The 24,037-nt window shown below is 52.1% G+C and overlaps 3 protein-coding genes across 3 annotated transcripts; 2 read left to right on the top strand and 1 right to left on the bottom strand.

Annotated features, from left to right (window-relative positions):
* The first annotated feature begins 11,327 nt into the window (after window positions 1-11,327).
* Window positions 11,328-17,325, top strand: LOC120667722 (endo-1,3;1,4-beta-D-glucanase-like). The gene is made up of 5 exons (XM_039947740.1): window positions 11,328-11,342; window positions 16,412-16,502; window positions 16,629-16,718; window positions 16,817-16,917; window positions 17,314-17,325. The coding sequence occupies exons 1-5, from the start codon at window positions 11,328-11,330 to the stop codon at window positions 17,323-17,325; spliced, it is 309 nt and encodes a 102-aa protein (XP_039803674.1).
* A 1,332-nt stretch (window positions 17,326-18,657) lies between these two features.
* Window positions 18,658-21,527, top strand: LOC120665561 (endo-1,3;1,4-beta-D-glucanase-like). The gene is made up of 7 exons (XM_039945152.1): window positions 18,658-18,966; window positions 19,054-19,075; window positions 19,187-19,307; window positions 20,433-20,523; window positions 20,629-20,718; window positions 20,815-20,924; window positions 21,037-21,527. The coding sequence occupies exons 1-7, from the start codon at window positions 18,834-18,836 to the stop codon at window positions 21,175-21,177; spliced, it is 708 nt and encodes a 235-aa protein (XP_039801086.1). The 5' UTR covers window positions 18,658-18,833; the 3' UTR covers window positions 21,178-21,527.
* Window positions 21,528-22,326: 799 nt separating this feature from the next.
* Window positions 22,327-23,672, bottom strand: LOC120665559 (chitinase 2-like). Its single transcript, XM_039945151.1, has 2 exons — window positions 23,043-23,672; window positions 22,327-22,939 (listed from the first exon to the last, which is right to left on the bottom strand). The coding sequence occupies exons 1-2, from the start codon at window positions 23,642-23,644 to the stop codon at window positions 22,531-22,533; spliced, it is 1,011 nt and encodes a 336-aa protein (XP_039801085.1). The 5' UTR covers window positions 23,645-23,672; the 3' UTR covers window positions 22,327-22,530.
* Window positions 23,673-24,037: the final 365 nt, after the last annotated feature.

The raw sequence follows: 24,037 nt of genomic DNA, 5'->3' as shown, positions 1-24,037 counted from the left end.
GGCGGCCCTGGGCCTCAGGGACGGCCGGAGTGAGGGGGAAAAGAGGGAGGGCGACGTGGGAGATTGATTCCCTCCCTCGATTTGGGAAAATGGTGGCCCGTAGGGGCGGTTCCACGGCGGCGGGTGGCGGTAGGCGGTGGCAAGCTTGGGGGCGGCGCCACGGAGCGCGGCGGCGGCCGGGAAGTGAGGGGAAAACGGAGAGGGGATTGAGGAGGCCCGGATGCCCTACCTGGCTTAGGTTAGAGCGCAGCGGGGAGGGGTGCTCCGCGATGGCCTGAGTTTGGGGCGGCGGCAATGGCGGGTGGTGGCGCCAGAGGAGCAGGGGAGGAGCTAGAGCGGGGATGGTGGTTCGTGGTGGCCAAGGGCGGCGTGGAGGCCTCTTTATAGCCCGAGCAAGGCGGTGGGGGTTTGGCGGAACGCGGCGGAGGCCGGCAGGCCGTGCGACCGCGTTAATGGCATCGCGACGCGGCGGTGCTAGCGGCGAGGCGCACAATGGCGATGTGATGGCACGGGCAGCAGTGGTGAGCATAGGGGGGTAGTGGTGTGCGCGTTGGCATGTGGCAGCCCGGCGTCAACCCGAACAGCGGCGAGCCTGCTGCTGAGGCGACGGCGGCGTTGAAACAGCAGCAGCAGGGCAGGCTTAGCCGGTGAGAGGGCTGCAGCGAGGTGGGGACTTGGCGAGGGCGGCACGGCGTCGTGCTGGGCGACTGCGTGTGGCAGGCGGCGGCGGTGCACGGGCGTCAACGACGGTGTGCGTGTGCGCGTGGGCCGCAGGCCGGGAGCGGGGCGCTGCGTGCAGTGGTGGGGAGCGTGAGCGTGCGCGGGGCAGGAGGCGGCCGGGAAACGCACGGCGCGCCGTGTACGGCCGAGCGGCGGGGTGGCGAGCGGCTCGCAGCGCGCGGAATGGTGAGGTCGGCCGGGGTGTGCACTTGCACGGCCCGGGGGGGAAAGGCGTGCTCGGGTGGAGAGTGTGGCTCGCAGCGCGCGGGATGGCCGAGTGGCTGCGGAGCAGGGGCGGGGAAAGGAACGTCGGGTCGGGCGGCGCTCGGGAGCGGGGCAGAGCGGGGGGGGTGGCGCGGTCGGGCCGCGCGGCAGGGGAGGAGGGGAGGAGAGAGGAAAAGAAAAGAGGAAAAAGGAAAAAGGAAAAAAACAAAATATGAGAGAGAAAAAGAAAAGGAGGGGAGAGAGGGAAAGAAGAGAGAGTGAGAGGGAAACGCGCCGGAACCGGCGCCCGGTCGGCCACGCGCGGTGCTTGGGCGCGCGTGAGCACGACGCGCGGGTCGAGGGAGAAACAGGGCGGTGGATTTGGCTGTCGGGGTTGGGTCCAACAGGGATCGGGAGATCGGGCGGAAAAAGGAGAGTTTCCCGACACACAAGGGTTATGGAAAATTTTGAGCTCAACGATGAACACTAGGTTTTGAAACTAAACATCGCACGATTTAATTTGACGGATTTTTGGGATGTCACAAACCTACCCCACTTAAAATGAATCTCGTCCTCGAGATTCGGGTGGCACCTAAACAGGTGGGGAAACTCCTTCCTTAGAGCATCTTCGCGTTCCCACGTAGACCTGGGCATCCTCCGGGCCGGGTCGGGTTCGGGTCGGGCCAAAAAAAGCCCGGTGTTTTTTCTAGCGGCCCGTGCCCGACCCGACCCGGTGGCCGGGCCGTAAAATTGAGCCCGCACCCGACCCGACAGCCAGTCGGGTCGGGTCGGGTTCGGGTCGGGCCGGGCCGGGCCTATGTAAAATGTCGGGTTCCTTCGGGTTTTTCGGGTTTCGGGTCAAAATTTTTAGCCCGTGCCCGGCCCGTCAGTCATACCGGGTCAAAAATTTTGACCCGAGCCCGCCCATCAAACTCTTCGGGTCGGGTCGGGTCGGGCTATTTTCGGGCGGGTCGGGTCGGGTCCGTCGGGTCGGGCAGCCCATGCCCAGGTCTATTCCCACGTAGCTTCTTCTACTCCGTGTCTGCTCCACTGGACTCTGCAAATCCGTACTTCGGAATTTCTCGTTCTCCTGGTTACAGTATCCAGAATCTTGACCGGTATCTCCTGATATCGCAAATCTGGCTGTAGATCTATTGTTTCTACTGGCACGTGTTCTGCCTCGGGTACCCTCAAACACCTTCTTAATTGCGAGACATGAAATACTGGGTGGATATCCGACATTTCCTCCGGTAGCTCTAGACGGTATGCTACTGTTCCAACTTTCTTTAGAACTTGGTATGGTCCAATGTATCGGGGAGCCAACTTTCCTTTTACCTGAAATCTTCGGGTTCCTCGAATGGGTGACACCTTGAGATACATGAAATCTCCTGGGTTGAAATTTATTTCCTGTCTTTTCTTGTCGGTGTAGCTTTTTTGTCGGGACTGGGCCGCTTTTAGCTTTTCTCTAATCTCGGCGACTCTTTCTTCTGCTTCCTTTATGAGTGCGGGGCCGACTAGGGCACGTTCTCCAACTTCTGACCACATCAGCGGTGTTCTACACTTCCTTCCGTAGAGAGCTTCAAACGGTGACATGCCCAAGCTCGCTTGGTACCCGTTGTTGTATGAGAACTCGGCATAGGGTAAGCTTTGTTCCCAATCTTTGCCATAAGTGAGGACACACGCTCTCAGCATATCTTCCATAATCTGATTCACCATTTCTGTCTGACCATCTGTCTGTGGGTGATAAGCGGAGCTAAAGTCTAGCTTGGTGCCCATGGCTCTATGCAAACTTTTCCAAAATCTAGAGGTGAACTGGGTCCCTCTATCTGAAACAATTCGGCTGGGCACACCATGCAATTTCACTATGTTTTCCACATAGAGCTTGGCCAGCTTCTCTCCGCCATAATTGGTTCATACGGGTATGAAATGAGCTGATTTAGTAAGTCGATCCACTATTACCCATATGGGGTCGTGTCCTTTTTCTGGGTCCTGGGCAAGCCCACCACAAAGTCCATTCCTATTTCATCCCATTTCCACACCGGGATGGGTAGGGGTTGCAGCAATCCTGCTGGCTTTTGGTGTTCAGCTTTGATCCTTTGACAAGTATCGCACCGGGCGACAAATCATGCAATGTCCGCCTTCATTCCATTCCACCAATATTTTTGTCTTAGGTCCATATACATTTTGGTGGATCCTGGGTGAATGGAATATGCCGAGTTATGAGCTTCATCCATGATCACTTGCCTGAAGTCTCCCTGCTGGGGCACACAAATTCTATCTTTATACCACAACGTCCCCTTATTATCCACTCTAAAGTCTAGTGCCTTATTTTCTCCGGTCTGCCTCCGTATCTCCATTAGCCCCTTATCCGAACTTTGTGCCTTTCGGATTCTGTCTTCTAGCGTGGATTGAATGTTCAGCACTTGGCTGGAACCTCGAGGGACAATGTGCACATTTAATCGTGCCATTTCCTCTCGCAGATGATCACCCTTGGGCCCATAGGATTTCCGACTTAGGGCATCAGCTACTACGTTTGCTTTTCCCGGGTGGTAATGGATTTCCAAATTATAATCTTTAACCAATTCCAGCCATCTTCTCTGCCTTAGGTTTAAATCTGGCTGGGTGAAAATATACTTCAGTCTCTTATGGTCAGTATAGATTTCACACTTATTTCCAATCAAATAATGCCTCCAAATTTTAAGAGCGTGCACTACGGCTGCAAGTTCCAAATCGTGGGTCGGATAGTTCTGCTCATGTGACCTAAGCTGGCGGGAAGAGTATGCAACGACTTTCCCATCTTGCATCAGTACACACCCCAGTCCTTGTCGGGATGCATCACAATAGATGACAAAATCCCGATGAATATCTGGTAGGGTCAGTACTGGAGCGGTAGTCAATCTTCGCTTTAGTTCCTGGAAACTCCTTTCACATGACTCTGACCAAGTGAATTTCTTCTCCTTTTTGAGCAGCTCTGTCATGGGTCAGGCTATCTTAGAAAATCCTTCAATGAACCTCCGATAATACCCAGCTAACCCAAGAAAACTTCTGATCTCACTGACGTTGGTCGGTGGTTGCCAGTTGGAGACTGCTGCGACCTTCTCGGGGTCCACTGCTACTCCTTCCGTGGTCAGAATATGACCAAGGAATGCTACTTTTTCCAGCCAGAATTCACATTTGCTGAATTTGGCGTATAGCCTATGCACTCTCAGCTTTTCCAAAACTACCCTCAGGTGTTGTTCGTGCTCCTGAATACTCTTCGAGTAAATAAGTATGTCGTCGATGAAGACTACGACAAACTTATCTAGCTCGTCCATAAACACCTTGTTCATGAGGTTCGGGAAATAAGCAGGTGCATTTGTCAGTCCAAAAGACATCACTGTGAACTCAAACTGCCCGTATCGGGTGACAAAGGCTGTCTTCGGAATATCGCTTTCCCTAATCTTGAGCTGAAAATATCCTGACCTGAGATCAATCTTGGAGAAGTACTTGGCTCCTTTTAACTGATCGAACAGGTCATCGATCCTGGGAAGGGGGTACTTGTTCTTGATAGTGACTTCGTTTAGTGCCCGGTAATCTACACACAACCTCATACTTACGTCCTTCTTCTTGACAAATAGAACCGGGGCTCCCCAAGGAGACGAACTTGGCCTGATGAAACCAATTCGTTGTAGTTCTTCCAGTTGTTTCTTTAATCCAGCTAACTCCGAGGCTGCCATTCTATAGGGTCTCTTTGCTATAGGGGCGGTTCCGGGGACAAGGTCAATAACAAACTCTACATCCCTATTTGGTGGCATACCAGGAAGTTTTTCAGGGAAGACATCTGGGTACTCATTCACTACTGGGACTTCTTCCAAGGACTTGGCTTCCATGCTGAATACCATCGGGTTCGCTCCACTTTCCCGGGTGTGACAGGTCACTCGTACTCCTTCAGGGTTTGTTAGGTGTACCACTTTGTCAGTACAGCCTATGAGACCATTATGTCGGCTTAACCAATCCATTCCAAGGATTACATCTATCCCTTCAGACTTAAGTACTACTAGGTCCGCTAGAAATTCTACCCCACTTAAATTGATCCTTACCCGTAGACAACCCAGTTGACACCTGATGTCTCCTCCGGGTGTTCGGGTTAATAGTGGTATTTTTAGTAGTACTGTAGGTATTTTATGTTTCTCCACAAAACTTGAGGATATGAATGAGTGTGATGCTCCAGAATCAAACAGTACTGTTGCGAGGGTTGAGCTGACTAGGTACTCACCGAGTACTACGCCCTGAGCTCCTTGAGCTTCCTGTGCGTCGATGTGGTTGACGCGGGCTCATCCAAACGACTGCTGAGGCTGCCTCATCTATTGACTGTTGTTGTTGACGTTGCTGTTGTTGCGGACGGGCACTCGGTTGGCACCGGTCAGGACTGGCTTTGGTCCGTTCACCGTGTTGGAGAAGGCTAACGTAGCGGGCTTGTTCTTGGCGTAGGGACAGTCGGCGATGAAATGTCCCGTCTCACGGCAGTTGAAGCAGGCCCTCACATTGTTGTTGTTGGTGGTGACTTGGCTTGCATTACTTTGCGGGGCCCTCATGGTGTTCTGGCTCCTGAGCTGGGTGTTAGGGGCCCGTGGTCCTGTCACTTGAGACTGAGTCCTGTACTGCATTAGAGCTTGGGACCTTGGTGCGTTGTAGCTGAAGCTTCTGGTCTTCTGAAAGCGATCCTGCTGGCGTGACTTACTCTCCAGGAACTTGCGTTTGTTCTCTTTCCTTTCATCAATCTTAGCCTTCTCGGTGAGGATTGCCTTGTTCATCAAGGTGTTGAAATCCGGATAGATCTGAGGGGTGAGCAGGGTCCTGAGTTCTGGGTTTAGTCCCTTCTTAAACATATCCTGCTTCTTCTCGTCGTCGTTCACTTCTTCTGGTGCATAGCAAGACAGCTCCATAAACTGGTGAGTATACTCTTCCACCGACATACTCCCCTGCTGAAGTGCACGAAATTCATCCGCCTTGCGCTTCATGGTGGCCGAGGGGAAGTGATAACGGCGGAACTCCCTCACGAATTCATTCCAAGTGATGGTGGAGGCATCTCTGGCAGCAGCGCAGTAATTCTCCCACCAGGCTAGGGCAGACCCGGTGAGTTGATGTGCTGCCAGCAGAACTTTATCTCGATCCTGGCACTCGAACGGCTCAAGCTTCCTCTGGATCACACGCAGCCAATCATCCGCATCCAAAGGGTTGCTGGATCCAGCATAGGTGGGTGGCTTGGTCCTCAGAAAAGCTGTCAGTTTGTCATTCATGGTTTGTCCCCGTGGTTGTCTGTTGACAAGGGCATTGGCCAGTGTTTCTAGGATGAGGGTCTGATTGTGGATTATTTGTGCCAGGTCCCCGAGAGGTGGTGGTGGTGGTGGCAGTGGCACTTCTTGATTTTCTCCTCGGTTCTGGCTCACTTCTTGCTCATCCTGGGGAGGGTTCTGTCCATTCGGCTGCACTCCCATATCAGCGACTGGAGGAATCCGGTTGCGGGAGGCCCTCGTGACGCTCCGGGAAACCATCTGCAGATCGAGTGGATTGGGACTAAGATTAGGTGATGTTTAAGTTGTTTAATTCGTATTTTTGAAAAGGCAGAATCTAACTTCTGCCGATGAGTACACAAACAACAAGCACACACACATAGCAAACAACAAGCACAAACAACTTTATTACTGCAAGGGAGGGTACAACACGGGCAAGGCCAAACGCGTACTACACGTCCGGGTACATAACATCAAAAGAAAGGGGGCACAAATCTTCTTCGGACCACACGGCTTCATCCCTCGACGGTTGCTAGAACTTTAGGCAAACTCATCGGCTTGAGTGGGTTCTTCCCTTGGAAGGGAACTCACGGCTCCTAGGGAAATGAGTGGTCCATGCTCGCCGTCCTCTAGATCTCCGTTTTCCTGGGGTTGCGTAGCGGCTTCTCTTGTGGCGGCGGCTGTAGACCTTCCAGGGTTCTCGGGTGGGGCTTGCAGGTTTCCAAAGAGTGGTCCCCATCCTATGACGGGCGTACCGAGCAGAACATGGTCTTCTCCTATCGCCGGGACTGGGGTTCCACTTCTAGCCCATTCCTGCATTCGCCGGTCCCGGGCTTGCCTTAGGCTCTCCTGAGCAACTGCTTCACTGCTGACCGCTGCTGCAGCTCTTGCCTCGGCTTGGACTGCTCGGATCTGTTGCAGTCTTACCACGAGCTCTGCTTGCTCGGCTCGATGGGTCTGTTCCCTCAGCAAGTTGGCTTGCTCATCAAAGAGCTGATCCAGGGAGGCTAGGTAGGTAGCCACTTGGTACAGGGAGCCTTCTTCATGGCGGCGGCGTTCCAGGCTTCTCATTCGAGCTTCCTAAACTGGAGTTCTGATGGTCGGCGGAAAGAACCTCATTGGTGTGGGGGCGAGGTGTCTTTCAAAAATCCGGCACAGGTAACGGAGCGCTTTCCTGACGGCTAAGGGATAGGTGTCCTGGTGCCTAAACCCTGTAGCGGTCACTCTCCATGACTGGATGTCTGGGTAGCGGTCACTTCTGGCAATGACTAGGATCACCCTGCAGCGGAGAGTGCCATGATGCTCGTACTCTCTGCTGTAGTACCTTGGGCGTTCCGTGACGCTAAGGCTTTCCAGGGCGTTGATCAAGAGGCTGGGGAAACCAGGTGCAGTTTGACAGTCGCCCTGGGTCCATTCTTCCTCAGCCATCTGAAAACAAAGATAGGGTGAAATACTTGCACAACTATTTGATGTACACATAGGAGGTAGATGATATTTATTATTGCAACATGGTGGGGTACAACTTCATGGTTACACGATTATTAGGGCAAGGCTCTAGCTTGGGGTGCTACTCCTATCATGGAGACTCTTCCTCGATCCTAAGAGGGTGTTTCTTCAGTGGAAGATACTGATCCATCGCGTCATCTTCGGTCTGAGTACCTTTGTCCCAGTGGGTTTCTTCGGGTTCTTCTTCTTCTGACTGAGTACCTACATCCCAATGGGTTTCCATAGGTTCTTCTTCTTCTTCTTCCTCTATCCATCCACCTATTCCTCTGCGGGCCTCGTACTCTCGCATACAGGCTTGGAGGGCGGCTAGGGAATTCTCGGCGCGTGTTACTCTTGCCTGTTGTTCGTCCAGTTCCGCCTCTTTTTCTTGCATCTGGACTTGGAGAGCGGCTAGGGAATACTCGGCGTGTACGGTTCTAGTCCATTGTTCGTCTAGCTCTTGGGTTGCCTTTTCTGCTCTGTGGACTTGTTGCTTCAGTTGCGCCACTTGTTCGCGGTAGAGTTCATCCAGGCCGATGAGGTAGATGGACAGGTGAGAGACCGTGTCTTCTAGATCTTCTTCTTCTCTTCCAAGTCCTCTCATTCGGGCAATCCATGTGCGTCCTCTTCCTTCAGTCGGCGGGAAAAATCTCATAGGAGTCCGCTGGAGGTGATGCCTGTAGATCGCGCGTAGACGTCGCAGGGCTTTGTGGGCGGCTTTTCGATAGGTGTCCGGGAAGCGAAAACCAATGGTGGAGATGAACCAGGGATCCACATCTGGGTAGCGGGTGCTCCTTGCCACGAAGATCATCAGGTCGCACCGAAGAGTGCCCTTGGAGTCGTACTCCCGAAAGAGAAACTCTGGTGGGTCCACAACTCCGATGCGTTCCAGGCTGAGTATCAACAACTTAGGAAGGCCTGGCTCTGCGTGACAGATTCCGCCGATCCATCCATTGTCAGCCATCTGGAATAGGGCAAGAACCAGTGGTGAGTGTTTGTGTGAGAAAAGGTTAAGGAAGGAAAAATCCTAGTGCGAAAGGGCTTAAAACAGGGTTTCGCTCCTAGGGTCACGTCCTACGGCCAACCTACGGCTCTGATACCACCTGAAGCGTCCCCTCATAAGAGAAGACTTAAATGTGATACAAACATCAGTCCCAGGAGACTGATGCCACATTTATTACATCCGATGGTTCATTACCGTACAAACCTCCGAGGAGGATACTCAATACAGATAATAATAATAAGTAACCATGCTACGACATAACACCAGACCGCAACCCACATGGGGTCTAGCTCGGGCTCAGAGTACTGTGTCAGCGAAAACATCTCAAACAGGGCCGGTTCCACAGGCAAGGTTGGGTGTAGAACGATAACCCTACTCGGCGTCGTCTGGTACGAAGTCTGGGTCTTCTTCTGTAAAAAGTAAGAATGGGGTGAGTACAAACATACTCAGCAAGTCCAACCACACCCACGGAGGGGGTTATATCAGAATAACATGCACAGGTAAAACAAGGATAAGGTTATGGCTTTAATTTGCTGAAAGCTAATTTTTATGCAGGGGTTCGTTTAACCAAAACATTTCGGAAAAACAGTTTTTGTAATGAATAATACGGGGTTTAAGTTTTAAACTGCTACCGGACTCCCCGTCCGTCGTAGCACACGGCACAACTGCCAGACACATTTTCAAAACAACTCACGCTAGCCCATCCCAAGGTAAACACTAGTAGTGAGACCACACCGTAACTCGCCCAGTACCGTGGGCACGGACTATTCGAATAGATTCTTAACTCTGCAGAGGTGTGCAACTTTACCCACAAGCAGGTACCACAACACGAGCACCGAAGTGTCGGTGTAGATCCCGACATAGCCATTACCCACCTTAGCTAAACCTGACTAGCCATCACGAGATGCACCAAGGAATCATCGACCGTTCACTTAGGTATAACCGGGCATAAGTCACTCGGGGCTTATCCCTTCTCCTTAGTCACCCGTTGCTCTCAGCTCTCCTGATGGCTATCAAATTAACTAGTGGGATTTATGCTAAGCCGTTGCTCATTCAACGGTCGAGTGGTTTGCACGATAGTGGAGTTAGGTGAGATGACACACCAACTCGGTCCTTAGACACGACAAGATGGATATCTCCCTTCTTTGCCCTGCCACATTGGCACGAGCACACCAAATGGCAAATCCGTAGAAATGCCATCCATCCCGTCCAAACTTTCTTTACAAAAACACCACATTTATCCCATCCCACATACGCACACATTTTCTTTATAAAATAAATCGTATTATGAGTAAAGTTCTAAGCGTTCTGATATCGATTAACGTCCAAACAAAATCAGACATTAATCTAGGTGGTCAAGGAATGGTAATCACAAATCAAGGGGTGGCTATCCAACCGTGTTTTCATGCAAGCAAAACTTATACAATTTTATAAAACAGGCCATTGGGTTGTGTTTATAAAAACTAGGACAGAAACATGCATCAAAGGATGGGATTGAACTTGCCGTCTTCAAAGCCTTCTGGGATGTCTTGTCCTTCGGGCTCGGGGTCGCAGAACGGGTCCTCATTCACCTGCTCACAGCACTGCTCGTTGACGGGCTCTCCTTCATTCACTCCGTGGTCTACAGAGCACACAAACAAGCACACAATCAATATTCAGAAAATAGAGATCTATCGTTGAGCTCGAATCGGGAACACATAAGATATGGAGTACGGAGTAACATTTTTGGGTGGATTCTTAATGGCATGGCCAAAACTAGGTTAAGAAAGGTGTGGTAGAGTTTTTGGTTGATCAGAGTTCGTTTGGTGCATGAAATAATAGGTCAAAGGGTTAATTAGGGGTCCGAGGGTTCATTTGCAAATCATTTTTGAAATGGAAAGGACTTGATTGTAATTACTGGGAAAGCTTGGGTCATTCAGGAAAAGGGTAGGGTCCTAATTTTTATTAAGTTTATATTGTGGAGGGTTTGCTTGGAAATATAATAAAGGCTAGGGCTTTATTAGTAAAAGGCCAAGGGCAGGGGGTTCTTTAGCAAATAGCAAAAAGGGGAGGGGGCCATGGGCAAATATGCCCTCTCTCCCTCCTCCCTCCATGCTGGGAAACAGGGGAGGCCACCCAGGGCATCGGCGGCGCTCGGCCGGCGGCCCTGGGCCTCGGGGACGGCCGGAGTGAGGGGGAAAAGAGGGCGGGCGACGTGGGAGATTGATTCCCTCCCTCGATTTGGGAAAATGGTGGCCCGTAGGGGCGGTTCCATGGCGGCGGGTGGCGGTAGGCGGTGGCAAGCTTGGGGGCGGCGCCACGGAGCGCGGCGGCGGCCGGGAAGTGAGGGGAAAACGGAGAGGGGATTGAGGAGGCCCGGATGCCCTACCTGGCTTGGGTTAGAGCGCAGCGGGGAGGGGTGCTCCGCGATGGCCTGAGTTTGGGGCGGCGGCAATGGCGGGTGGTGGCGCCAGAGGAGCAGGGGAGGAGCTAGAGCGGGGATGGTGGTTCGTGGTGGCCAAGGGCGGCGTGGAGGCCTCTTTATAGCCCGAGCAAGGCGGTGGGGGTTTGGCGGAACGCGGCGGAGGCCGGCAGGCCGTGCGACCGCGTTAATGGCATCGCGACGCGGCGGTGCTAGCGGCGAGGCGCACAATGGCGATGTGATGGCACGGGCAGCAGTGGTGAGCATAGGGGGGTAGTGGTGTGCGCGTTGGCATGTGGCAGCCCGGCGTCAACCCGAACAGCGGCGAGCCTGCTGCTGAGGCGACGGCGGCGTTGAAACAGCAGCAGCAGGGCAGGCTTAGCCGGTGAGAGGGCTGCAGCGAGGTGGGGACTTGGCGAGGGCGGCACGGCGTCGTGCTGGGCGACTGCGTGTGGCAGGCGGCGGCGGTGCACGGGCGTCAACGACGGTGTGCGTGTGCGCGTGGGCCGCAGGCCGGGAGCGGGGCGCTGCGTGCAGTGGTGGGGAGCGTGAGCGTGCGCGGGGCAGGAGGCGGCCGGGAAACGCACGGCGCGCGCCGTGTGCGGCCGAGCGGCGGGGCGGCGAGCGGCTCGCAGCGCGCGGGATGGCGAGGTCGGCCGGGGCGTGCACTCGCACGGCCCGGGGGGGAAAGGCGTGCTCGGGTGGAGAGTGGGACCGGCCGAGCGGCGTGCGCACGGCCGAGCGGCTGCGGAGCAGGGGCGGGGAAAGGAACGCCGGGTCGGGCGGCGCTCGGGAGTGGGACAGAGCAGGTGGGGTGGCGCGGTCGGGCCGTGCGGCAGGGGAGGAGGGGAGGAGAGAGGAAAAGAAAAGAGGAAAAAGGAAAAAGGAAAAAAACAAAATATGAGAGAGAAAAAGAAAAGGAGGGGAGAGAGGGAAAGAAGAGAGAGTGAGAGGGAAACGCGCCGGAACCGGCGCCCGGTCGGCCACGCGCGGTGCTTGGGCGCGCGTGAGCGCGACGCGCGGGTCGAGGGAGAAACAGGGCGGTGGATTTGGCTGTCGGGGTTGGGTCCAACAGGGATCGGGAGATCGGGCGGAAAAAGGAGAGTTTCCCGACACACAAGGGTTATGAAAATTTTGAGCTCAACGATGAACACTAGGTTTTGAAACTAAACATCGCACGATTTAATTTGACGGATTTTTGGGATGTCACAAACACAGTACGGCCCTTGACCAGGACAAGACCGCCGTCAGCAGGACCCTCGGTGCTCCACCTGGTCAGACGCGGAGGACAGTACGCCCAACAGAAATCGTCACACCGTCCATTAGCGCTACAGGACGCCGGCACATTCCGCGCATGGCTAAAAGCTTCCCAGGACGACGGCCACGCCTGACGCCATGTCCCACAGTGCCCAGCAACAGCAACTATCCACTGCTCCCCCCGATTCGGGGAGAGGATGACGAAATCAAAGATCACCCCGTGCATGTAACCGCCCCTCCTTGAGCCTATAAAAGGAGAAGGCGGGCTCCTTCCCAAGAACACGAGCAGAACCACGGCAGAACTCAGCCAACTCACACACACGCTCACTCGAGCTCGCTCTCCCCGATATTGGCACTTGCCTCAATCATTCTAGCGTACGCAGAGACTTGGGAGCCTCTCTCCCTCTCTCGCCCAGCTTGTACCCCCTACTACAAGCACCCCGGTGCAAGATAATACAGTGTTTGCACACCCTGCTGGACGTACGGCCCCGTTGGTTGGAACCAGGATAAACCTTGTGTCATCGTGTTATCTCTTGCATCAACCATCTAGGGACTGGGACACGCAGCATCGTACTAGTTGGTGCTAGGCCGCGAGGTCTGGACACCGACAAGTTAACTCAAACAAAATTATTAAGAACTCCAGCTTTACGGTTGGTGGTATGGGGACCATAAAGAACTCATCCAGGGGGCCGCGAGGCCAGCCACGCTGTCGGCCTGGCCAGCCGCGGCTGCGACTCCGGCTGCCGGGGAAGGAGCGCCGGTGGACGCTCCCTGCGCCACCATCAAAAGTTGGTGAGACAATCCAACCCTAGGACGTTCTAATCCCATGGATAAGGAAGAAGAAAGGGGTGGGATAGGTATAGGGGAACCGGATCCACCATCTCGGAGCTGGGAAGCCTGCTCATCGTTGTGCCACTAGCGAGCCTGCCCCACGGCAGATCCGCGCGCTGGCGGCTGCGTCCTAGCCACGGACTGGGACACACAGCATCGTACTAGTTGGTGCTAGGCCGTGAGGTCTGGACACTGACAGTTGGCGCGCCAGGTAGGGGGCAGCTGCGTGACATTTGTTTCTTGTTCTTGCTTGCTCTCTAGATGGCAGACGGGCCACGCCTGCTTCCGGCAGGCACGGTGCTCTAGTTCGGGAGCCTTGAGTTCATGGCAACCGGCAACGGTTACGATATGGAACTCCTCCCACCCAAAGCCGACCCCAACACTCCGGCACCACCACCCCGATGCAGGAGGTGCTCGGGCCAGCGAGCACGGCAAGCGTGCATGGAGCGGCGCAGGGCGGTGTAACGTCCCACCTCCCCGAGGCCGGGCCCGCTTACATCTGGCTGCTTTCTAGGACATAGACTGTCCTCACAGACCAACACCAGTCTTTTCTGCACACTTTGTCCTCACTCGTGCACACCCGGGAAGAACTTCTCGGTCGGTTACCCATCCCCAAATTTCTCCGGGCCAAGCACGCTTAACCTCGGAGTTCTTTGGAGACCGGCTTCCGGAAAAGAAGTTGCAACTTGTTGGTATGAGTATCCTATTAATCCTATTAAGTCCTGGGCCGGGGTGTCACATGCTCACCCCCTTAAGAGAGCGACGTCCTCGTCGGTCAATCCCAAGCCAGGAACGTCCTCTCTTGGCCACGTCACGTACGTCCAGTGCCAGCAGCCCATGTGCCACGTCCGTACGTCCAGTGCCAACGGTGCATCCCAGATGCCCGCGCACTAACCCGCCACGCGCCCGTGCACATGCCGGTGGCATCTGCGCCCCCACGCGCCCGTGCTCATGCCTCCGCACTTACGCCCGTGCGTGCCCGTGAAACCGCGAGAGTCGGCTCTGATACCATTCTGTAACGTCCCACCTCCCCGAGGCCGGGCCCGCTTACATCTGGCTGCTTTCTAGGACATAGACTGTCCTCACAGACCAACACCAGTCTTTTCTGCACACTTTGTCCTCACTCGTGCACACCCGGGAAGAACTTCCCGGTCGGTCACCCATCCTCAAATTTCTCCGGGCCAAGCACGCTTAACCTCGGAGTTCTTTGGAGACCGGCTTCCGAAAAAGAAGTTGCAACTTGTTGGTATGAGTATCCTATTAATCCTATTAAGCCCTGGGCCGGGGTGTCACAGGCGGCTCGCCTTAGCTCCCCTACGTGGGTTGAGGCTAACGTGCCACCACCTGTCGCCGTGGTGGAGGATGCCACCTCTTCACCACCAAAGGCAGCAGCGGTTCCTCCTGAGGAGAACGCGGCTAAACCGCCGCTCTTTCCCCTCGGGAAGCGCACTCCCGCTACGACCTACGCATCGACCGTCAGCACCAACATGAGTGTGTATGAGGATCTGCCCGGGCATCACCTGATCTTGATCTGGAACCTCATCGCATCGTCACCGGACAGCCCATACCCCGACTCTGCGGACGAGGGGTACGTCTTTGTGCGCGGTCGCGTGGCTCCGGAGTGGGACTACTCTGGGCTTCGCGATCGCGAGGCTTTTTTGTCGTTTTAGGCTGCGGCGGACTTCTGCCTCACCTGCTCCGACGACTCCAGCGAGGGGGATTATGATCCCACTCGAGAGTGTTTCATCGTCGAGCTGGAGGAGCAGAACGATGACACGCCGAACAACGAAGCAAACGCACCGGTAGTACCGCCGGTGATACCTGCGGCACCCAAACCGGCCACGTCGGCAAAATCGGAGCTGCGGCAAGCACAGCTGACGCAACTCCAGGAGCTTGAGGCCAAGCTCGAGGAGGAGCATCGGCAAACACAGAAGCTGCGCGTCGTGCTTGAGAAGGGCGTCATCACCATCGGGCCTTCGTTCGAGCACGCCTACGAGTGCGACGTCGAATGCGTCGAGCGCGCCGAGGCCTGCGCGGAGGATGAGACCCTCGCAACCGACTTGGAGAAGATGGCGAACGAGGCCGTGGACTCCACGCAACGACACGCGGGCAAGTTCGAGCCTGCCGAGGGTGCCAAGGACGTGCCCCTCGACCCCAATTGCCCCGACGGCAAAGCGCCGAAGATCAGCGCCACCCTTGACAGCAAATAGAAAGTGGTGCTCGTCGACTTCCTCCGCGCCAACGCAGACATCTTCGCGTGGAGTCCCTCGGACATGCCTGGCATACTGAGGGAGGTCGCCGAGCACTCCCTCGACATCCAGCACAACTCCAAGCCGGTGAAGCAGCGCCTGCGACGCATCGACAAGCTGAAGCGCCGGGCGATTGGCGAGGAGGTGCATAAGCTTTTGGCGGCTGGATTCATCAAGGAGGTATTCCATCCCGAGTGGCTAGCTAATCCTGTATTAGTTAGGAAAAAGAATGGGAAATGGAGGATGTGTGTAGATTACACTGATTTAAATAAAGCATGTCCGAAAGTTCTTTTTCCTTTGCCGCGTATCGATCAAATAGTTGATTCAACCGCGGGATGTGAACTTTTGTCCTTCCTTGATGCTTATTCCGGTTACCATCAAATAAAGATGAAAGAGTCCGACCAGCTCGCGACTTTTTTCATCACCCCTTTCGGCATGTACTGCTACGTCACGATGCCATTTGGCCTTAGAAACGTAGGGGCTACATACCCGCGATGTATGCTCCACGTGTTTAGAGACCATATCGGGCGAACCGAAGAGTCATATGTCGACGACATCGTTGTAAAATCCAGGAAGGCGGATGACCTGGTGACCGATCTCAGGATCGCGTTCGAGTGCCTTAGGGCCAAAGAGGTTAAGCTTAATCCGGAGAAATGCGTGTTCAGAGTGCCTCGTGGCATGCTCTTGGGCTTCATCGTCTCTCAGCGAGGCATCAAACCCAACCCTGAGAAAGTTTCGGCCATCACTCGGATGGACCGATCCGAGACCTAAAGGGGGTACAGAAGGTCATGGGTTGACTGGCAGCCCTTAGCCGATTCGTGGTGTTTTGTTGAGGCCTAACATGAACAACTATTTCTGCATTTTTACATTGCCTTCGCAAAAGAATGATTTTAGAAATAAGCCATGATGTGCACTTGTTTCCTTTTGTCTATGATTTTATATATCCTGAATAATCTATCTAGAGCCCCGACATTATCTCTTTTAATAGCAAAAAGCATTTGAAGAGGCAAAACCAGTAATTGCTGCTATAAAGAAGAAGGGAGTGTCGAACATAGGGGCTGCTGGCTATTGTTGGGGTGGTAAGTTCGATTCTTCGCAGCATTTTATTTTTGAAGGAACCTGAAATACCCATGATGTGCTTTGATTTCTGCCCTTTATCTCTCCATTCTTAAACCATGTGTATTTGAAATGTTACCTATTTCCAGCAAAGGTGGTTGTGGAGCTGGTGAAAGTTCATGAGATCCAGGCTGCTGTATTGTTTCATCCTTCTTTACTAATTGTTGATGACATCAAAGGTCAATTATTTCGGAAGAGTTTCTTCCCTGACACGCCAAACTTGTTCCACTGAAAGAGCTTGCAATGCTTACTCATTGATGTGCTATCTAATATTCAGAGGTCAAATGTCCCATTTCTATACTTGGAGCTGAAATCGACAAAACATCCCCGCCTGAATTGTTAAAGCAGTTTGAGCAGGTTCATTCAGCTAAATCTGGGGTAAGTTTGCGCAGGAACCCTGATCTTTGAGCAATTAAGCTAAACCATTTTACTTACACATGGGCAATATGGGAATGTACAACTCCAATGATCGTTCAACACAGAACAATTTGTATGCGTAATCCAAGCCATCTCGGCTGTACATACTCTAATAGTCCCCCCCCCCCCCCCCCCCCCCCACACACACACACACAACACGCACGCGCGCACAGGCACACAAAAAAAATGAAAAGAAAAGTGACGATTTGTTTTTTTGTCAATTTTGATTTCTGATTACGCCCTTAATCACTACCATTTATAAAGTTTGGCATCCTTGGATCACCATATGAGCATTTCAGTTGACTAAGACCTTTCACACAGCCATCAGTTCTATAATATTTCTCTTTTGCACTGCAGTTCCCAGAGTAGCGCATGGGTGGGCTGTGAGATACAACGATGAAGATGCAGCAGCTGTCACGAGTGCTGGGCTTTGTTTGGTTCTCTAATACACGATTTTCAAGAAGGGAATCTCGCATGTATGGAGTACTAAATGAAATGTATTTGCAAAATTTTTATAGGAATGAGTGTAACTTTTCGCGACGAACTTAATGATGGTAATTAATCGATGATTGGCTACAGTAATGCTACAGTAACTATCCTTCTAATTACGTGGTCAAATGTCTTATTAGATTCTTCAGGGTTCCTAGCACTAGGGTTCTGGAATTGATTTTGTAAATTGACTTAGTTTGACACTGTAATTAGCGGTCAAAGTGTTGATTTCCTAGAATTCTAGGAAACCAAACGGGGCACTGAGGAAGCTCTGCAGGACATGAGCCACTGTTTTAACAAGTACCTAAACTGAAATCTGAAGTTGCCGCTCTCCATCTAATAAGCTCCTGACAGTGACCATTTTCAGCCATACCGTGTTTGTGGTTTATATGGTTCAGTAGGACCTGCCTCTTCGGTTGAGTAGGTGGCACTGTTTCTATACTTGAGGAGCTAAATTAGCAGTCCACCTTTTTGTCGTACAATTTTTTTATATGCCATTGAATTAAGAACTGCTCTTCAGTTGAGTTTCTTCAAAAAGTTGAGTTTGTGTCATTGTGTCAATACTTCAGCTTGTGCTTTTGTTTATGTATGACATGTATATCCCAGTTTACCTACCTGTGTGGTTGTACTTCTATTACTTGTGAACTGTGAGCCTGTCTTGCAGTCTTCAAACAAAGCAAATCAACTTTTTTCTTAGATAATGGAAAATATTACGGCAACAAATGAACTTATGTTCGAGAAAACTTCTTAAGCCACAAATTGTAGGTTGGTAAACTGATCCAAGGGAGCTTCAGACTTCAGACTATGATCACTTAAATATCTTATTTTTTGAATAATAAAATTCAAGGAAAACCATGGCAAAATTATTTGCTCATCGAGTGTCGTATACTAGAATTGAAATAGAAGTCCATTTACACTCTTTTCAATTCCTCAATCACTCTGGAGTCTCGATGGTGGACCAGCTAATACTTTCTCCGTTCTTGAATATATGACGTCTATGGTAAAACAGAGGTTGTACTACTGAATATTCGGACTCAATCACTAGTTCACTACTGAATCAAATCGTCAATCTGGAAGCTGATTGTTCAGTGTTCTGAACGGAGTCTTCTTCGTGCCGTGCAAGTAGAATCGATGACTTATTTAACAGAGACAAAGGTGCACCTGCTTCCGTCCTTTGGCTTCCAAGGAATAGGTCCAAGGGTGTATCCATCAGGACTGAGGTCATGCACCTAACCACTCCAATCTTTTGACGAAAAACATGTGTTCAATCTCGCCAGCTCTACTGGATTGGAACTGGTGCTCCCGATCCAAGTATATATGCGTAGGAAAAGCCGAAGAGGGGACAGCGAAGAAGAAGCTCGAGTTAAAGCAGAGACAGAAAGAAAGAAATGGCGAGCCGGCACTGCTTTGAGAACCCGCCGGCGCTGGACCCATCATGCGGAGGGGGCGAGGTCGTAGACGACTTCGGCGGACAGAAGGCCTACGTCGCCGGGTCCGTCGTTCTCGTCTCCGACGCCTTCGGTAACTGATCGGCAGCAACGGATCAAATTTCCTGCTGCTTGCCTTTTCCCTGATGATGACTGTCAGTGACCATTTCCCTATTTGCAGGATTTGAAGCGCCAAAGCTGAGGTACTATGCGCTCTTTGGAGTTTGAAACCCGTTAGTTTGTTGCTAGTGCTAACCTTCATATATGATTATGAATTGGTATATACTGACCCTAAACATATTTGTCTCGCGAAGGGAGATAGCAGATAAAGTTGCTTCGGGCGGTTACTTTGTTGTGGTGCCAGATTTCCTGCATGGGGATCCATATGAACCCAACAATCCCAATCCTTTACAGTGGCTGCAAGCACATGATCCGGTTCGTTATATCATGAAACTTTACTGATACCTTTTGATTTCATGTTTTGAGGTGTCAATTGAGACAACTTGTTTCAACTCCAGTGACATCTATATGACACCATTAGATGACTTTCCTACGCTACCACAGCTCAAGTTCGATTGACCTGAGTGTTGAGGTTTATGTCATCCACTATGGGATTCACCTAGTTTGCCGTGTGTCAGAGCCACACGGCAAAGCCCACAAAACACATGGCAAAGTGTTTACTGTGTGTTGCACATGACGAACCTCCACGACAAACAGCTGGCAAAATCACGTTTGATGTGTGTCATTTTTCTGTCATACGGCAAAGACTTTGCCGTGTGCTCATATGGCCCACGGCAAAAAAAAAAGAAGTTTCCGTAACGGCCCCTCTGACGGTGACGGCCCCTTTGCACGGCAAATAAAAGTTATAGACGGCTAACTTTTTGTTTTGCCGAGTGCTTGGCATAGCACACGGCAAACGTTGACGGCTAGCTATTACCGGCATCTTTTTTTTGCCGTGGGTTTGCCGTGTGCCTGATCTTTGCCATGGGTTTTCTGGACCGACACACGGCAAAGAGTTTGATTTGCCGTGTACTTGTTCTTTGCCGTGTTTGCTGGTCTAGCCCACGACAAAGAGGCGGTTTGCCGTGTGTCTTGTTTTTGCCGTGTGCTTGTCTGGCAGCACACGGTTCTTTGCCGTGTGCCTGATATTGCACACACGGCAAACATGCAGTTTCCGGTAGTGATCGAGTTATTTGTTGGCATCTATTAACAAAGACTGTAGACTGTAACTTGGGGTGTCCTTTTGTGTTCCACAATTTCTTGACAAAGCATTCATCAATTAGGAGCTATCACGTGTTGGTTTCTTTACCTGCTATTCTTACAATAACCGTGTGCCTGATATTGCACACACGGCAAACATGCAGTTTCCGGTAGTGATCGAGTTATTTGTTGGCATCTATTAACAAAGACTGTAGACTGTAACTTGGGGTGTCCTTTTGTGTTCCACAATTTCTTGACAAAGCATTCATCAATTAGGAGCTATCACGCATTGGTTTCTTTACCTGCTATTCTTACAATATTTTTGAACAGATTCATAAACATTAAAAAAATCTTTTCTAGGAAAAAGCATTTGAGGAGGCAAAACCAGTTATTGCTGCTCTAAAGGAGAAGGGGATGTCTACTATTGGAGCTGCAGGTTATTGCTGGGGTGGTGAGTACCATTTGTTCCTTTTACTGGGTTTCTGTAGTATAGTAGGACCGCTCATACTCTCGAGGTTTGGCCTGCTGAGCATTGTGTGCCTTCTATCACATTCAGCGAAGGTAGTCGCCGAGTTGGCTAAAGCTCGTGAGATCCAGGCTGCTGTGATGTCGCACCCTTCGTTAGTTACTGTTGATGATATCAAAGGTTTAAGTTCCATTCTTCAGAGTTTTGGACACGCAACGTTATTTTTCTGCTGTTCTGTTACAAGTGTTCCTTACTGTGTAATATTTGTATATATAGTAATATCAGAAGTCAGATGCCCGATTTGTGTACTTGGAGCTGAGATTGACCGATTCTCCCCTCAAGAATTAGTCAAGCAGTTCGAGCAGGTTCTTTCCGCAAACTGTGCGGTAGGTATCATTTTTCAGCAACTTGATCTGATCCTCGGGTTGACAAATTCTGAGCTGCCGTTGTGTCTCCATGGAGGTTTAAATCGAGAAATGCTTGCTTTGTGGTTCACAGGTTGCTCACTTTGTCAAGATTTTTCCTGGCGTCACCCATGGGTGGGCGGTGAGATACAGTGACGATGATGAGGCCGCTGTTAAGAGCGCTGAGGAAGCCTTTGCTGACATGACCGGCTGGTTTGATAAACACCTGAAATGAAGTGAAACATGAACTGGCTGGTAGCTCTCCACACAAATAAACTCCCGACAGGACGTGGCTGTAGTTGTGGCTGGTGGTTGATGCTGATTTATTATGAGAAAAAATACTACTGTCTGACTGGTAGCTGCTGTGGCTGGTGCTGATTTGATGTGAGAGAAAAACACTACTTGTAATCTTAAAAAAATATTGCTGGCTGACTGGTTGACAAGTCAACTGAACAGAGGTGGTTAGGTGTCAGTGTGACTTCATCGGTGCTCGAGCTTGTTTTCATATATGTGCTGGCTATTACTACTGCTAAGAGTGGGTTATGTTAATCTACAGTCTAGTTATGAATGCTTTTTTTTTAGCAGCATGCTTGTGTGGTACTTAGCTTCTACTCTTTTGATACATGCTTATCTGCCATCGAACTGATCTTTCGATTCAATTAATTTACTATTCCGTTTAGAAACCATTCGTGTCTTTAACTGGTGTGTAGAATATGGAGACTGAACCTACTACAGAGGCAAATCGTCAAACTTGGAAGGCAGCATTCTTTACTGAACCTTTTCCTGTGGTTGATTACTCGCTGTAAAGTAATAAAGCCACATGCATCTGTTTGAATCCTTAGCAGCCCTTGCAGAATAGTTTTTCTCTATAATAAGCATTCTTTTAGCAGAGTTCTTATCTCTACACATGGAGTAGGTTCACATGAGTATCCAACGAAAATATAATATGTGCTTGAACTATCAAATATTGGTCAATGGAATCAATGAATGATGGGACTGTTACTTGCCTACCTCAGGAAAGACTGAGAAACCTTTCCACATAAGAGTTGTTGAAACCTTTCGCCTTTGTTTAGATACAAAATTCAAAATTCTAAATCTATCACATCGAAAGAGAATCTTACATGCATAAAGTATTAAGTCTAGATGAAATAAAAAACGAATTACATAGTTTGCTTGTAAATTACGAGACGAATCTAATGAGTCTAATTAGACTATGATTAGACACTAAATTGCTACAGTACACATATTCTAATGATGGATTAATTAGACTCATTAGGTTCGTCTCGTAATTTACAGACAAATTCTGTAATTAGTTTTGTAATTAGTTTATATTTAATACTTTAAATGTGCAAAGATTCTATTTCAAAAAAATTACGGACGCAACTAAACGAGGCAAGAACAAGTTCTTTATTTTCGGAATTCAGTACAAACTTTTACATGAACTTTATTCAAACTGAGGCATCCGTGCCTCTGCAGATCGATGTAAAAACACACCCGCACAGTAAGTCCTCGATTTTATCGGGTGACCACGCTGACGATCTAGCACGAGTAGCAGTCCCCTCGCCGATCCAGGCGCGGGGCAACGCGCTCACTGCGACGCCAGGCCGGCGACCGCCACCGCGGCGTTGAACGGCCGCTGGCCGCCGCAGTCGAGGTCGCCGCTCCCGTACCCGATGCGGAAGGCGTCGCAGTAGCGCTTGTAGAAGCCGATCCGATCGGCGACCCGGGGGTCCGTGCCGTGGCCGCACTCGAGCCCGCCGTTGATGACGTTGGTGACCACGCCGTAACCGGGCGCGCCCCGGCCGGCCGCCCTGTCCGCGGCCGTGGGCGCCCACTGCCCCGTGATGACGGCGTGGCACGACGGCTTGTTGTCCCGCGCGGTCATCCAGAACCACAGCGCCGTCTTGAAGGAAACCACGGGGTCCGTCGCGACGAGGTCCGGGTTGCTGAGGAGGTCCACGCCGATGGCCCTCCCCGCCGGCCCGTAGTTGTAGTTGCTGACGGATCATCAGGTCGACACCGAGATCGAGCTCGTCAGATCGAATTTCACATGCACGATACAGCTCGATCTCCACAGGGATCGGGGGAGAAGATGCTTACAAGGAGAGCTGGATGGGGCCGCGGCCGAAGTACTTCTTGCCGGGCGCGCACGGCCACTCCGGCCGCGGGTCGCAGTAGTCGGACGGCGGGGTCCGCTCCTGCTTGAAGCAGTAGCCCCACGAGAAGGGCCCGTCGGGCGCGGCCGGCCACCCGCCGGTGGTCTCGTGGGAGGTCTGGCCCAGGAACGCGGCGACCTCCCGCTTCCGCTGCTCGTCGCCGCCCGTCGCGCCGAAGGCCGGGAAGGCGGCCGCGGCGGCGAGGAACGCGTCGTAGGTGTAGAACCCGCGCGCGGGGCACGCGGCGTCGTTGCGGTGGAGGAGGAGCCGCTCGAAGAGGTCCCGCGGCAGCACGGACGACACGCCGGCGCCTCCGGGGGCGCAGCCGGTGCACTGGCTCTGGCAGCCGGCGCCGCAGTACGGGTCGGTGGAGCCGCAGAAGCCGAAGCGGCTGCAGCAGAGGCAGTCGCCGCACAACGCGCCGCCGGCCTGCGACCCGCACTGCTGGGCGCGCGCGGCCGACGACGCCGCGGCGGCGGCCAGGACGACGACCCACAGGACAGCCGTCGCTGTCGCGGACGGGCTCGGGGCACCCGGTGTTGACATGCTTTTGTTTTGATCTTTTTGCTGCCGGGTGTGGCGCGAACTGCCGGCTTTCTATGTACATGGATAGTGGGGTCCATGGAGCAAAGTCGTTGCACTGTCCGCGTGAAAATGAGCCGTGAGGACTTGGACAAAAGACTGGGCATGTTCTTCCAACATGGAACATGTACATAGGAGCTCTGTGCCCAGGCATCTTCCGTCTCACCGTGTGAGGTTGGAGGGATCATGGATCAACGTACCCTGTCACCGTGGAGGTTGGAGGGATCATGGAGCAACCAGTGTAGCAAAAGTTGGGTGCTCCGATAAGAAGGAGAAGGTCAAGGCGTCAAGCCATGGATGATTGCCTTTGCAGCTACCGATGCTTACATAAAAATTTCTGGCGCCGATGCATGCACT

This window comes from Panicum virgatum, chromosome 3N, assembly GCF_016808335.1.
Source record: "Panicum virgatum strain AP13 chromosome 3N, P.virgatum_v5, whole genome shotgun sequence".
Lineage (NCBI taxonomy): Eukaryota > Viridiplantae > Streptophyta > Magnoliopsida > Poales > Poaceae > Panicum > Panicum virgatum.
Note: the sequence above shows the minus strand (reverse complement) of the source record. Positions and strands in the feature narration are given on the sequence as shown.